Source organism: Podarcis erhardii (genome assembly GCF_964252035.2).
Source record: "Podarcis erhardii genome assembly, chromosome: W".
Lineage (NCBI taxonomy): Eukaryota > Metazoa > Chordata > Lepidosauria > Squamata > Lacertidae > Podarcis > Podarcis erhardii.
In genome coordinates, this window is record NC_138506.1 from 2,578,960 (window position 1) to 2,591,161 (window position 12,202).

The 12,202-nt window shown below is 40.9% G+C and overlaps 1 protein-coding gene across 1 annotated transcript in view; it reads right to left on the bottom strand.

Moving 5' to 3' along the window:
* LOC309333205 (putative helicase senataxin) overlaps positions 1-12,202 on the bottom strand; it is a 139,556-nt gene that overhangs the window by 17,350 nt on the left and 110,004 nt on the right. The window contains exon 14 of the mRNA XM_081846609.1: positions 10,266-10,430. Within this exon, the coding sequence (XP_081702735.1) occupies positions 10,266-10,430 (165 nt within the window). The remainder of the gene's footprint in view (positions 1-10,265; positions 10,431-12,202) is intronic.

Sequence of the window (12,202 nt, forward strand, 5' to 3'; positions counted from 1 at the left end):
TGTGAGTTCAAAATGACTCCCAGGCTGCGCATCTGGTCCTTCAGGGGCACAGTTGCATCATTCAGAACCAGGGAGTCCTCCACACCCACCTGCCCCCTGTCCCCCCCAAACAGTACTTCTGTCTTGTCAGAATTCAGCCTCAATCTGTTAGCCGCCACCCATCCTGCAACCACCTCCAGACACTCACACAAGACCTTCACTGCCTTCACTGGTTCTGATTTGGAAGAGAGGTAGAGCTGGGTAACATTCGCATACTGGTGAACACATAGCCCAAACTCCCTGATGATCTCTCCCAGAGGCTTCAGATAGATGTTAGAAAACATGGGGGAGAGGACGGAACCCTGAGGCACCCCACAAGTGAGAGCCCAGGGGTCCGAACATCCATCCCTTAACTCCACTTTCTGAACACGGCCCAGGAGGAAGGAGCGGAACCACCGTGTAACAGTGCCCCCAGCTCCCAGCCCCTCAAGATGGCCCAGAAGGATGTCGTGGTCGATGGTATCAAAGGCCGCTGAGAGATCCAGCAGAACTAGGAAACAGCTTTCACCTCTGTCCCTAGCCTGCCGGAGATCATCAACCAGCACGACCAAGGCAGTTTCAGTCCCATGATGAAGCCTGAATCGCAAATGGAAGGGATCCAAATGGTCCGCATCCTCCAGGCGTGCCTGGAGTGGTTCCGCAACCTGTTGGAAAACGCCCTGGGGAGGCTCCTTCAGATGGCAACTGAATGATGATCTGTTGAGAAGTTCATTAATTGTTAATAAGGCCCAAAAAACCCTAAAGGATTATTTTGAACTTAATATGAATCAAGGAATGGAAATAAGGGTTATTTGGGAGGCCAGCAAAGCGGTAATGAGAGGGTTTCTGATACAACAAAACGCAATTAGGAGAAAGTCACAGAATGAGACAAAAGATAAAATTATGGAACAACTAAACGATAAAGAGAAGAAGCTTAGAGGAAACCCAAAGAATTTGCAGATCCAAAAAGAAATTAAAGCCCTACAGGTTCAATATTCACAGTTAGTAAATCAAGAAATTGAATGGAAGATAAGAAGGATGAGACAAAGAAATTTTGAATCTGCAAATAAATGTGGGAAATTATTAGCCTGGCAACTAAAGAAGAGACAAAAACAAAGTACTATTACAAACATTGATGCAGAAGGAAAATCTGTAGAGCAGTGTTTCCCAACCTTGGGCCTCCAGCTGTTTTTGAACTACAACTCCCATCATCCCTGACTAGCAAGACCAGTGGCAAGGGATGATGGGAATTGTAGTCCAAAAACAGCTGGAGGCCCAAGGTTGGGAAACACTGCTGTAGAGAACCCTGCAGACATTAGAAAATGCTTTTACAAATATTATAAACAACTGTATAAAAAGGATAAAGAAGATATAGGGAAAATCGAGCAATTTATAAAGACTAATGGGTTGCAACAGATTCCGGAGGATAAAAAGAATCTACTAAAAGGTGTAATTACAAACCAGGAAGTGGAACAGGCAATAAATTCAATGCAACTTGGCAAGACACCAGGACCTGATGGTCTATCAGCGAAATATTATAAGACATTGAAAGACTGGCTCATTCCACCTCTGGTAGAAGTATCTAATTCGATTTTGGGAGGGGGCAAAGCACCTGAAACCTGGAAGCAAGCTTACCGTAGTTTTCGCTCCATTACACGCATTTTTTTCCTCCTAGAAGGTAAGGGGAAATGTCTGTGCATGTTACAGAGCGAATGCTTCCCTCCTCCGTGGTTTCCAGCGGGAGAAGAGCCGCTGAATGGGGAGGAGAGAGGGACAGAGTGCCTGCTTCTTTAAAGGAGCAAAGCGGGAGGGGAGGGGAGGGGACGGCTCCTGTACGGTTGGCTCCTTTAAAGCAAGCAGGCTCTCTGTATCTCGTCCCGCTTTGCTGGAAATAGCAGGAAAGATTTTCAGCTCGTGTAAGTGGCTCCTGTCCAGTAGGCTCCTTTAAAGCAAGCAGGCTCTCTGTCCCTGCAGCAAAGTTTTTCAGCTTGCTAAGGAGGGGAGGAGGAGGGAGAGAAGCAGAGCTTGCTCCACGCGTGCTCCTTGTCCATTGAGTTCTTTTCCTTCCCTCCCCACTTAAAACGTGGTTACAAAGCACAGATCCACATGGATCCTCAGGATTTTTGCACTGGGTCACCCCAAATTCACCATCAGATCACATGTCTGTGGCCACAGCATGAACCACAAAAATCATACATCCACTGTTTCGTGTAGAATATTTTTTTTCTTGTTTTCCTCCTCTAAAAACTACATGCGTGTTATGGTCAGGTGCGTGTTATCGAGCGAAAAATACAGCATATTACTCTGATTCCTAAACAGGGTCAAGATAGATCCAATGTTAAAAACTACAGACCAATCTCCCTACTCAATGTGGATTATAAAATTTTTGCAAACATACTGGCCAACAGGCTGAAGCAGGTTTTATCTGAGTATATTCATAAAGACCAGGCAGGATTTCTGCCTGGAAGACATATGAAAGACAACATTAGAAATGTTGTAGATTTTTTGGAAAAGTTAGAAGAAAGAAAGAGTTGTAAAGCAATGTTAATGTTTATTGACGCAGAGAAAGCCTTTGACAATGTTTCTTGGAGTTTTATGTTACATAATTTAGAGAGTATGGGGATAGGTCATGATTTTTTAAATGGTATTAAAGCGATCTATCTAGAACAAAAAGCCAAAATTATTGTAAATAATGTGGTTTCAGAGGAAATTAGAATTGAGAAAGGAACCAGGCAAGGGTGCCCACTTTCCCCTCTGTTGTTTATTTCAGTCCTGGAGGTCTATGATTAGAAAAGATGAACAAGTCAAAGGTATTACAGTAGGTTTGAAACAATATAAATTAAAAGCCTTTGCTGATGATCTAGTTCTGACATTACAAGATCCAGATTCCAGTGCAGTCAAAGCACTGGAGCTGATACAAGAGTTTGGTCAGGTAGCAGGATTTAAATTAAACAAGAGCAAGACCAAAGTAATTGAGAAAAATCTGGATAATGAAGAAAGGAAAATACTACAAGAAAAAACGGGCCTAGATTTTGTGAAAAAAGTTAAATATTTGGGCGTGAACCTGTCTGGGAAAAATCTGAACTTGTACAAAGATAATTATGAGAAATTATGGAATGAAATTAAGAGAGATTTGAAGATATGGTCAAATTTAAAATTGTCATTAATGGGCCGGATTTCTGTGATTAAGATGAATGTGCTGCCAAAGATGCTCTTCCTGTTGCAAGCCCTCCCAATTATAGATAATTTGAAATGCTTTAAAGAATGGCAGAAAGCACTCTCTAGATTTATCTGGCAAGGGAGGAAACCCAGAATTAAATATAAATTAGTTACGGATTCTAAAGAAAGAGGGGGATTTTCCCCGCCAGATTTAAAAATCTATTTTGAAGCTGCTGCACTTTGCTGGATTAAAGAATGGATGCAACTAGAAGACACAGATCTATTAGATTTGGAGGGATTCAACAATGTGTTCGGTTGGCATGCATATTTATGGTATGACAAGGTAAAGGCCCATAATGCATTTTATTTTTTTTTATAATATTTTTATTAAGTTTATGAAATACAGAAAAAAGAGATAAAGACAGATATAAATAAAGTAGAGAAATTACAAATTTCCATAATCCTTTTTTCCAGCACATCTATTGGACTTCCCCACATCCTCCAAACCCTGCGTTCTCTGTAATACAAAACATCAGCAATTTGTTAACTTATTTCAAAGCTTATTGTATCTTTCATTTTATTATGTTGCCTAGTTTCAAAACTGTTGTAACCCAAATCTTATACGTTTTAGCTTAAACACAATAAAGTTATTTCATTATTCCACCTCTGACTTCTTGTACCTTAATTTCCATTTCATTAATTTACAATTGCTGAAGCTAGAATTTCTAAAAAGTGCATTTTTTAACATTCATACAACTTGTAATGTTTTTTCAAATAGTCTTTAAATTTTTCCCAGTCCTCCTCGATTGTTTCTTCTCCCAAGTCTCGGATTCTGCCAGTCATTTCGGCCAGTTCCATATAGTCCATCAACTGCGTCTGCCATTCCTCCAGCGTGGGTAAATCTTGTGTCTTCCAATGCTTAGCAATCAGGACCCTTGCTGCTGTGGTAGCATACATAAAAAAAATTCTATCTTTCTTAAGTACTCTCTGGTCCACAATGCCCAGAAGAAAGGCCTCCGGTTTCTTAGGTAAGGTAAATCTAAGTACCTTTTTTAGTTCATTATGAATCATCTCCCAAAAGGCCTTCACTTTCGGGCAAGTCCACCAGAGATGGAAGAATGTCCCTTCCGCCTCTTTACATTTCCAACATTTATTGTCAGACAGGTGATATATCTTAGCAAGCTTGACTGGGGTCATGTACCACCGGTATATCATTTTCATAATATTTTCCTTCAAGGCACTACATGCCGTAAATTTCATTCCGGTGTTCCATAACCTTTCCCAGTCTTCAAACATAATGTTGTGCCCCAAGTCCTGTGCCCATTTTATCATGGCGGATTTGACTGTCTCGTCCTGTGTATTCCATTTAAGCAGCAAATTATACATTCTCGAAAGTAGTTTATTTTTTGGCTCTAACAGTTCTGTCTCTAATTTCGATTTTTCCACCTGGAATCCAACCTTTTTATCCACTTTAAAAACCTCCTGGATTTGAGCATAGTGCAACCAATCTCGCACCTTGTTTTTCAATTTTTCCAAGCTCAGCAACCTCCAATTGTCTCCAATTTTTTCAATTATTTCCCAATATTTAGGCCAGTAGGCTTCCATGTTAAGTCTCTTACGTGCCTTGGCCTCCACCGGTGAGAGCCACCTCGGAGTCTTACTCTCCAATAAGTCCTTATATTTTGTCCAGACCATCAAAGGCCCATAATGCATTTAAAAACCATGCAATTAGGAAATCGTTGTATAATGTTTGTATAAAATATAAAGAACTCTTAGAAAGAAAGACGCCCAGATGGCTTTCACCAATGAAGGCAAAGGCCCAGAAAAAACTAAATATGGACACCAAATGGTTGAGATATTATGATTTATTAATAGAAGAAGGAGGAGGTTACAAATTAAAACCATTTGATCAAGTTAAAGATAAGCTAAACTTGGTTACATTACCACCAGATCAATGAATTGTATAAATTGGATAAGAAAAATGGTTTTGCTTATGAAAAATCTAAGTTGGAGACTGAGTTGTTGGATACTAAAGATAAAAATTTATCTAAAATGTACAAGCTATTGTTGGAGTGGCACACAAAAGATGAACAAGTTAAATCTGTGGTGATAGATTGGGCAAGAGATGAAGAAAATAATATAATGTTTGAGGACTGGGAAAGATTGTGGAAGAAAGGGGTCAAGTTCACCGCATGTACTCTGTTAAAGGAAAATATAATGAAAATGATGTATAGATGGTATTTGACTCCTGTAAAATTAGCAAAGATATATCATAATTGTGACAATATATGTTGGAAATGTAAAGAAAAGGAAGGAACCTTTTATCATATGTGGTGGACCTGTCCCAAGGTGAAAGACTTCTGGGAAAAGATTTATAATGAATTGAAAAAAATGTTGAAATATACATTTATAAAGAAACCAGAGACCTTTCTTCTTGGAATAACAGGTTTGGAATTGCCCAAGAAAGATGTTAAATTATTTTTGTATGCCACAACTGCTGCTCGTATTTTGTTAGCTAAAAAGTGGAAAACCCAAGAATTACCAATGATAGAAGAATGGCAGATGAAGATGATGGATTTTTTGGAGCTAGCCAACCTAACCGGAAGAGTCTGCGACCAGAAGGAGGAGGAGTATCAGGAAGAGTGGATTTAATTTAATGATTATATAGTTAAATTTGTTAAGTTAAATTAACTGAAAACAGCTTGCAGATACTTGATTGGCTTAGGATTTTATTTATGTTAAGTGATGAATTAATATGTTTAATTCCATAAGGTGAGGATTTAAGGATGTTAATGTTGAAGTTAAATTTCATAAGAATTGGGATTTGGAAAACCGTTAAAAGGACATGCAATGAAATTCAACCAAGGGGAAGCGAGGAAGTCACTTAACAAAGTTAATAAGTGTAATTTTCAATAAGGCTATGATTTATGTTTGTTGTGTTTGTTTGTTTATAATATTGTGAAAACCAATAAAAAAAAAATAGAAAAAAAGGAAAACGCCCTGGGGATGCCTGCAAGCCCTCATATCTCCGAGCATCCTCCGATGTGTGCAGCACTGGAAAAGGCATCTCCCTTCATCTCCAGGGAACTCAGCGACATATACCAGCTGGCATATGCACACTAATCTTCTGGCATAACACAGCAACAAGCGTGGGACATTGTAGATCTAAGCTACTATTTATTACACTCTATATACAGACTACAGCATAATGGTGTCCGTTCTTTTCCGAGAGAACAGAAGAAGTGAAAGTACAGTCCAAAGTACATACAACGAAAGAGAGATAAGGCTGTCTTCCGTTCCCATAGTCTTCTCAGACAGGCATGTGATTTACAACAATCTCAAATGCAGCGACGGTGGAGTGAAATGCTAACACAGCCACCCGCTCAATCACCTTGCCCAAGAATGGAAGTTTTGAGACTGGGCAATAGTTGGCCATATGGGCTGGGTCCAAAGATGCTTTTTAAAGAAGCGGTTTAATAATTGCCTCTTTCAGTGGGTCTGGGAAGGCTCCCTCACAGAGGAAAGCATTCACCACCCATCTCCCAGCCCAGCACTTCCCGGCTTGCTTTTATGAGCCAGGATGGGCTGTTAAGGAGACAGGTGGTTGGTTTCACTTGTCTAAGCAGCCTGTCCACATCCTCGGAGGTAACAGATTGGACTTGATCCCACGCAACTTGACTAGACAGGACTCTAGCACTCTCCCGCCCCGGCCCTGCTGCCATGGTGGAGTCTACCTCTTCCCAAATCTGAGTGACTTTATCTTTCCTGGTGTCCCCTTTAATCCCTCTTCAAAGAATAAAGACACAAGAGTCTTTCTGAGTAAAGTAACAAAATGTTTACTCACATTTCAGTTCATTTGATCCCTGAAAGGCAGGCTTTACTTGGTAGTTACACAATAAAGAGTCTGAGTTCATCTCATATGGAGACTGAACTCATGTGCTGCTGGCTGAGAGCCAGCAGACAGCAAAATTACATTAAGACAACAAAATGGATGGAGGAGAGCAGCATGGCAGCAAAAGATAAACAAGAGAATAGAAAGCAAGTGAAGCAAGACAAACAAGACTGAGAAAATGGCTGCATGACTCGGCACTTTTATGGAGTCAGCCAGAGCGATGCCCATCTCCTAGGTCACATGCAGGGGAGGGATGCTCCACACCAGTGGAAAAGGACGTTACCCTGACTGGATGTCCCCCTGCCTGTGCCCACGCTAGGGAAATAAGGAATGTTGCATTTGCACTGCTGAAGAAACCAAGGGAAAATTTGCGCCTATTGCAAAAAAAGTACATGAACATGATGCAGCTTTAGCCCTATTGGAATTGGAAAGGAAAAGCAAGAACCTGAAACTGAGATTGGTACCAGAAGAGGAAGAGGACAAGCTTGGGGAATTCCTTACAGATAAATTCCAAGATTTCTGGAATGACGAGCTAGATGGAGAGGAAGATGAATTTGTAATAACTACAGCCTTTCGGATTGGCAGGAAGCAAGGCAAGAAACCAAGAGATTGTTTAATCACCCTGAGATCAAAGGAACAAAGAGATAAAATATTGAATTTACATTTCCAGAAGGCCTTGGTCATTAAAAATTCTCAGATACAGATCTTCAAGGATATTCCTAAACACTTTTTGGAGGTTAGAACTCAATTTAAAGAATTAGTTGATCTACTCAAACAGAACAATATCCCATTCAGATGGGAATTCCCACAAGGGCTGTCCTTCAACTTTAAAGGGAAGAAAATCAAAATAAAAACAAATCAGGATAAAGAACTTTTTCTGGAAAGAAACCTAGAGGATCTTCAGAAAGGAACTGTTAGCGAGAGGGAAATACCGGACATTTCAAACCTATCATTTGGATTGAACCAAGCACCGACCGAGGAGGAACAACAACTTGGTGCAGTCGGTGGAAGAGGTACCCAGTAATAAAAATGTCTCTGCAACTCTTGAGTTGGAATTGTAATGGTCTAAACCATCCCCGAAAAAGGGGTCAAGTGTTTCATATTTTAAAGAAAGAACACTTAGATGTAATCTGTTTACAAGAAACCCACATTGCCAGGACACACAGAAAACTCTTAACAAATAAGAGACTAGGATTAGAATTTATTTCATCAGACAAAGTCAAGAAAAGAGGAGTAGTGATTTATGTTAAGGAAAAACTCGAGCCAAAAATGATCTTTAAGGACGAGCAAGGAAGATACCTGGCAGTGGAAATTCAAACTCATGGAGAAAAGATTTTGATTGTTGGTTATGGTATGACAAGGTAAAGGTACATAGAAACTTTAAAAACCATATTGTCAGGAAAGCACTGTATAATGTATGGAATCGATATAAAGATTTGTTAGAGAGTAAAACCCCCAGGTGGTTGTCACCAATGGAAGCTAAGGCGGTAAAAAGACTGAACATGGACTCAGATTGGCCAAAATATTGTGAAATTATAGAATATGATGGTGAAAAGCTGAAACTACAGAGTTTTGAGAAATTGAAACCTAAAGTCCGAGACTGGTTACATTATTACCAGATTAATGAAACCTTTAAGCAGGACAGGAAACTAGGATTTCAGAAGGAGAGGTCAAAGTTAGAAACAGAATTGCTAGAACCCAATACTAAGAATCTGTCTAGAATGTATAATCTGCTGCTAAAATGGAACACACAGGATGAAACGGTTAAATCAGCTATGATTAAGTGGGCACAAGATATTGGTCATGATATTATGTTTGCTGACTGGGAGCAGTTATGGACCACAGGTATTAAATTTACGGCATGTAGTGCCTTGAAAGAGAATATAATGAAAATGATCTATAGGTGGTACATGACCCCAGTCAAGCTTGCAAAGATATATCATCTGCCCAATAACAATTGCTGGAAGTGTAATGAATGCGAAGGAACTTTTTATCATCTTTGGTGGACCTGCCCGAAGATTAAGGCCTACTGGGAAATGATCTATAATGAAATTAAGAAAATCCTTAAGTGGACATTTGTAAAGAAACCGGAGGCTTTTCTCTTGGGCATGGTAGGCCAAATGGTTCCAAAGAAAGATAGAACATTCTTTATGTACGCAACAACAGCAGCAAGAATTCTTTTGGCGAAGTATTGGAAGACTAAAGAACTACCTACTCTGGAAGAATGGCAGACCAAGGTGACTGAATTTATGGGACTGGCAGAGATGACCGGCAGAATCCGTGACCAGAGGAGAGAGACAGTGGAAGAAGACTGGAAAAAATTCAAAATCTATCTTAAAAATTGTTGTAAAATTTCGGAATGTTAAGATGTCAAGGGATTGGATATAAAGAATTACAGCTGTAAAAATTGAAATTTAAAAAAAAAACTTTAAAGAGAATTAAATATAAAAAGGGATGAAGGATTGCTAAAAAATTTTAAAATAAGGATGCAGTGAAGGGGAGGTTTGGGGAAGTCGTGTTATGTTTGTCTGTTTTTTGTTTATGTTGTAAAATTAATAAAAATTATTTTTTTTAAAAAAAAAGGAATGTTGCATTTGACTGCACCAATGGATTACATCCCACAGGGATATTGTGCTGAGCTATCAGTATACAGATGCTTTACCGACTACCATCAACAAATAAGGAAGATCCCTGCCCCAGGGAACCAACAATGTACCATACATTTTAGCAACAGGGAAACAACAGAGGGAAGATTTTATTTTATTAAATAATAAGTTCAGGGAAGTGAGAGATAAGGCTAACAAGGGGTGACTACGCACAAGCGTAGTCTCATTTGCTTGGGATGTACTTCAGCAGCATGCAAGGCCTCACAAGTGACATCACTTTGGGAGGAAGACAGGGGGGATACTTACAGTGCTTTTGTACACCAGGAATGAGAAACCCATGGTCCTCCAGATGATGCTGGACGGTATCCCGCATCATCGCTGCCAACAGGCCATACTGCCTGGGACTGATGGGAGCTGAAGTCCAGCAGCATCTGGAGGGCCTATTGCACACTGAATGCAGTATTTCAACAACTTAATCATGATTCAATTGAGAGTAAAGTTCACCTCCAGTAACTTGACTGACACTCTGCTGAATCAAGAGGCCCAGTTAAAGGGATTTTAATGCCATTCAAGGCTTGTGAAATTCTTACCTATTTTCTCCAAATTCTTTCTCCAGCTGGTTCAGCATCCTTCTTTTCTGAGCACTGCATGGGGTGATGATCCCAATGTTGCGAAAGCTGATGTCTCTCTTTTTGCTCTTAATTAACTTCATTAATTCTATTACCAGCTTAACTTCCTGGAGATTAATGAAGGAACTGAACAAGAAAGAAATAGAAGGGGAGGGAGAAAGGGATGAGCTGAAGGCCTTGTATTTGGATGTGTGCCTCATTTTAAAAGTTATCACAGATTCTCTCTCTTAGGGTTCCTTTGGGACATACACTCAAAGAACTGTAGAGTTGGAAGGGACCCCAAGGGTAATCTAGTCCAACCCCCCTGCAATGCAGGAATTCCAACTAAAGCACTCATGACAGATGGCCATCCAACCTCTGCTTAAAATCCTGCAAGGAAGGAGAGTCCACAGTCACCTGAGGGAGTCCATTTCACTGTCAAGCAGCTCTTACTGTCAGAAAGTTCTTCCAGGTATATAGTTGGAGTCTCCTTTATTGTAACCTGAAGCCATTGGTTTGAGTCCTAGCCTCCAGAGAAGGAGAAAACAAGCTTGCTCCATCCTCCATGTGACAGCCCTTGAAATATTTGAAGATGACGGTCATATCTCCTCTCAGTCTCCTCTTTACCAGGCTAAACATACCAAATTCCCTCAATAGTTCCTCATAAAACTTGGTGTCCAGACCCTTGATCATCTTGGTCACTCTGCTCTGCACATGTTCCAGCTTGTCATCACCCTTCTTAAATTGTGGTGCCCAGTACGAGACATCGTATTCCAGGTGTGGTCTGACCAAGGCAGAATAGAGTGGTACTATTACTTTCCTTGATCTGGACACTAGACTTCTGTTGATGCAGTTTAGAAGATCATTATATTTTTTTTGCTGCTGCATCACACTGCTGACTCATGTTAAGCTTGTGATCTACTAAGACACATACTACTAACAATGCCTTGTTAGTAATATGAGATGGTGTCCCCCATCTTATATTTGTGCCCTGAACAGTGCTAGATGACCTCAAAGATTGCTTCAATCTTAGCTTTTTAAAAAACACTTAAGTGTGCCCACCCACCAACAGCTAAGGAGAACATGGCCACAAAAGCTGCCACATGCTCTTATTGTGGTGGAAAGTGGGAAAACACCAGATCATGATTGCTGCAGCCTTCCCATTGGGACATCTGGTTGCTCACTGTGAGGACAGGATGTGGGATTTGATGGGATTCTGGCCTGATCCAGCAAGCAAGCTCTTCTTATGTTCTTGATCAAATCAATCTGTGGCAGGTAAGTTACCCACAGATCAGATCGTGAAGCTGAGGCTCCAATACTTTGGCCACCTCATAAGAAGAGAGGACTCCCTGGAAAAGACCCTGATGTTGGGAAAGATGGAGGGCACAAGGAGAAGGGGACGACAGAGGATGAGATGGTTGGACAGTGTTCTCGAAGCTACCAGCACGAGTTTGACCAAACTGCGGGAGGCAGTGGAAGACAGGAGTGCCTGGCGTGCTCTGGTCCATGGGGTCACAAAGAGTCGGACACGACTAAACAACAACAACAACAACAAGTTACCCAAATTGTCCACCAAGCCAGAGTTCCACACCACACAGCAGACCTTTCAAATGTAGCAGGGATGACACCATATACCTGTAGTCCAGCAACAATCTGGGTTTATAACAGCACCTCTGGGAGGGAAACAGGTTTCCCCATTCCTGTCCTACAATAGAGTTCAGGACTAAATCGGGGTGGTGCACCTTTTGTTGGGACTCCCAACTCTCATAGCTCAGGGTGGGGATGGTAAGAGATTGCAGACCAGCCATGAGCTCCTTACTCCAGGATGAGAGAGGGACCCTTGGGGTGGGGGGCTAAGCAGGGCTCTTTAGCTTTTTCTGAGGGCTGGATTAGATGGCCAGTGTGTGGCAGCTGTGAAA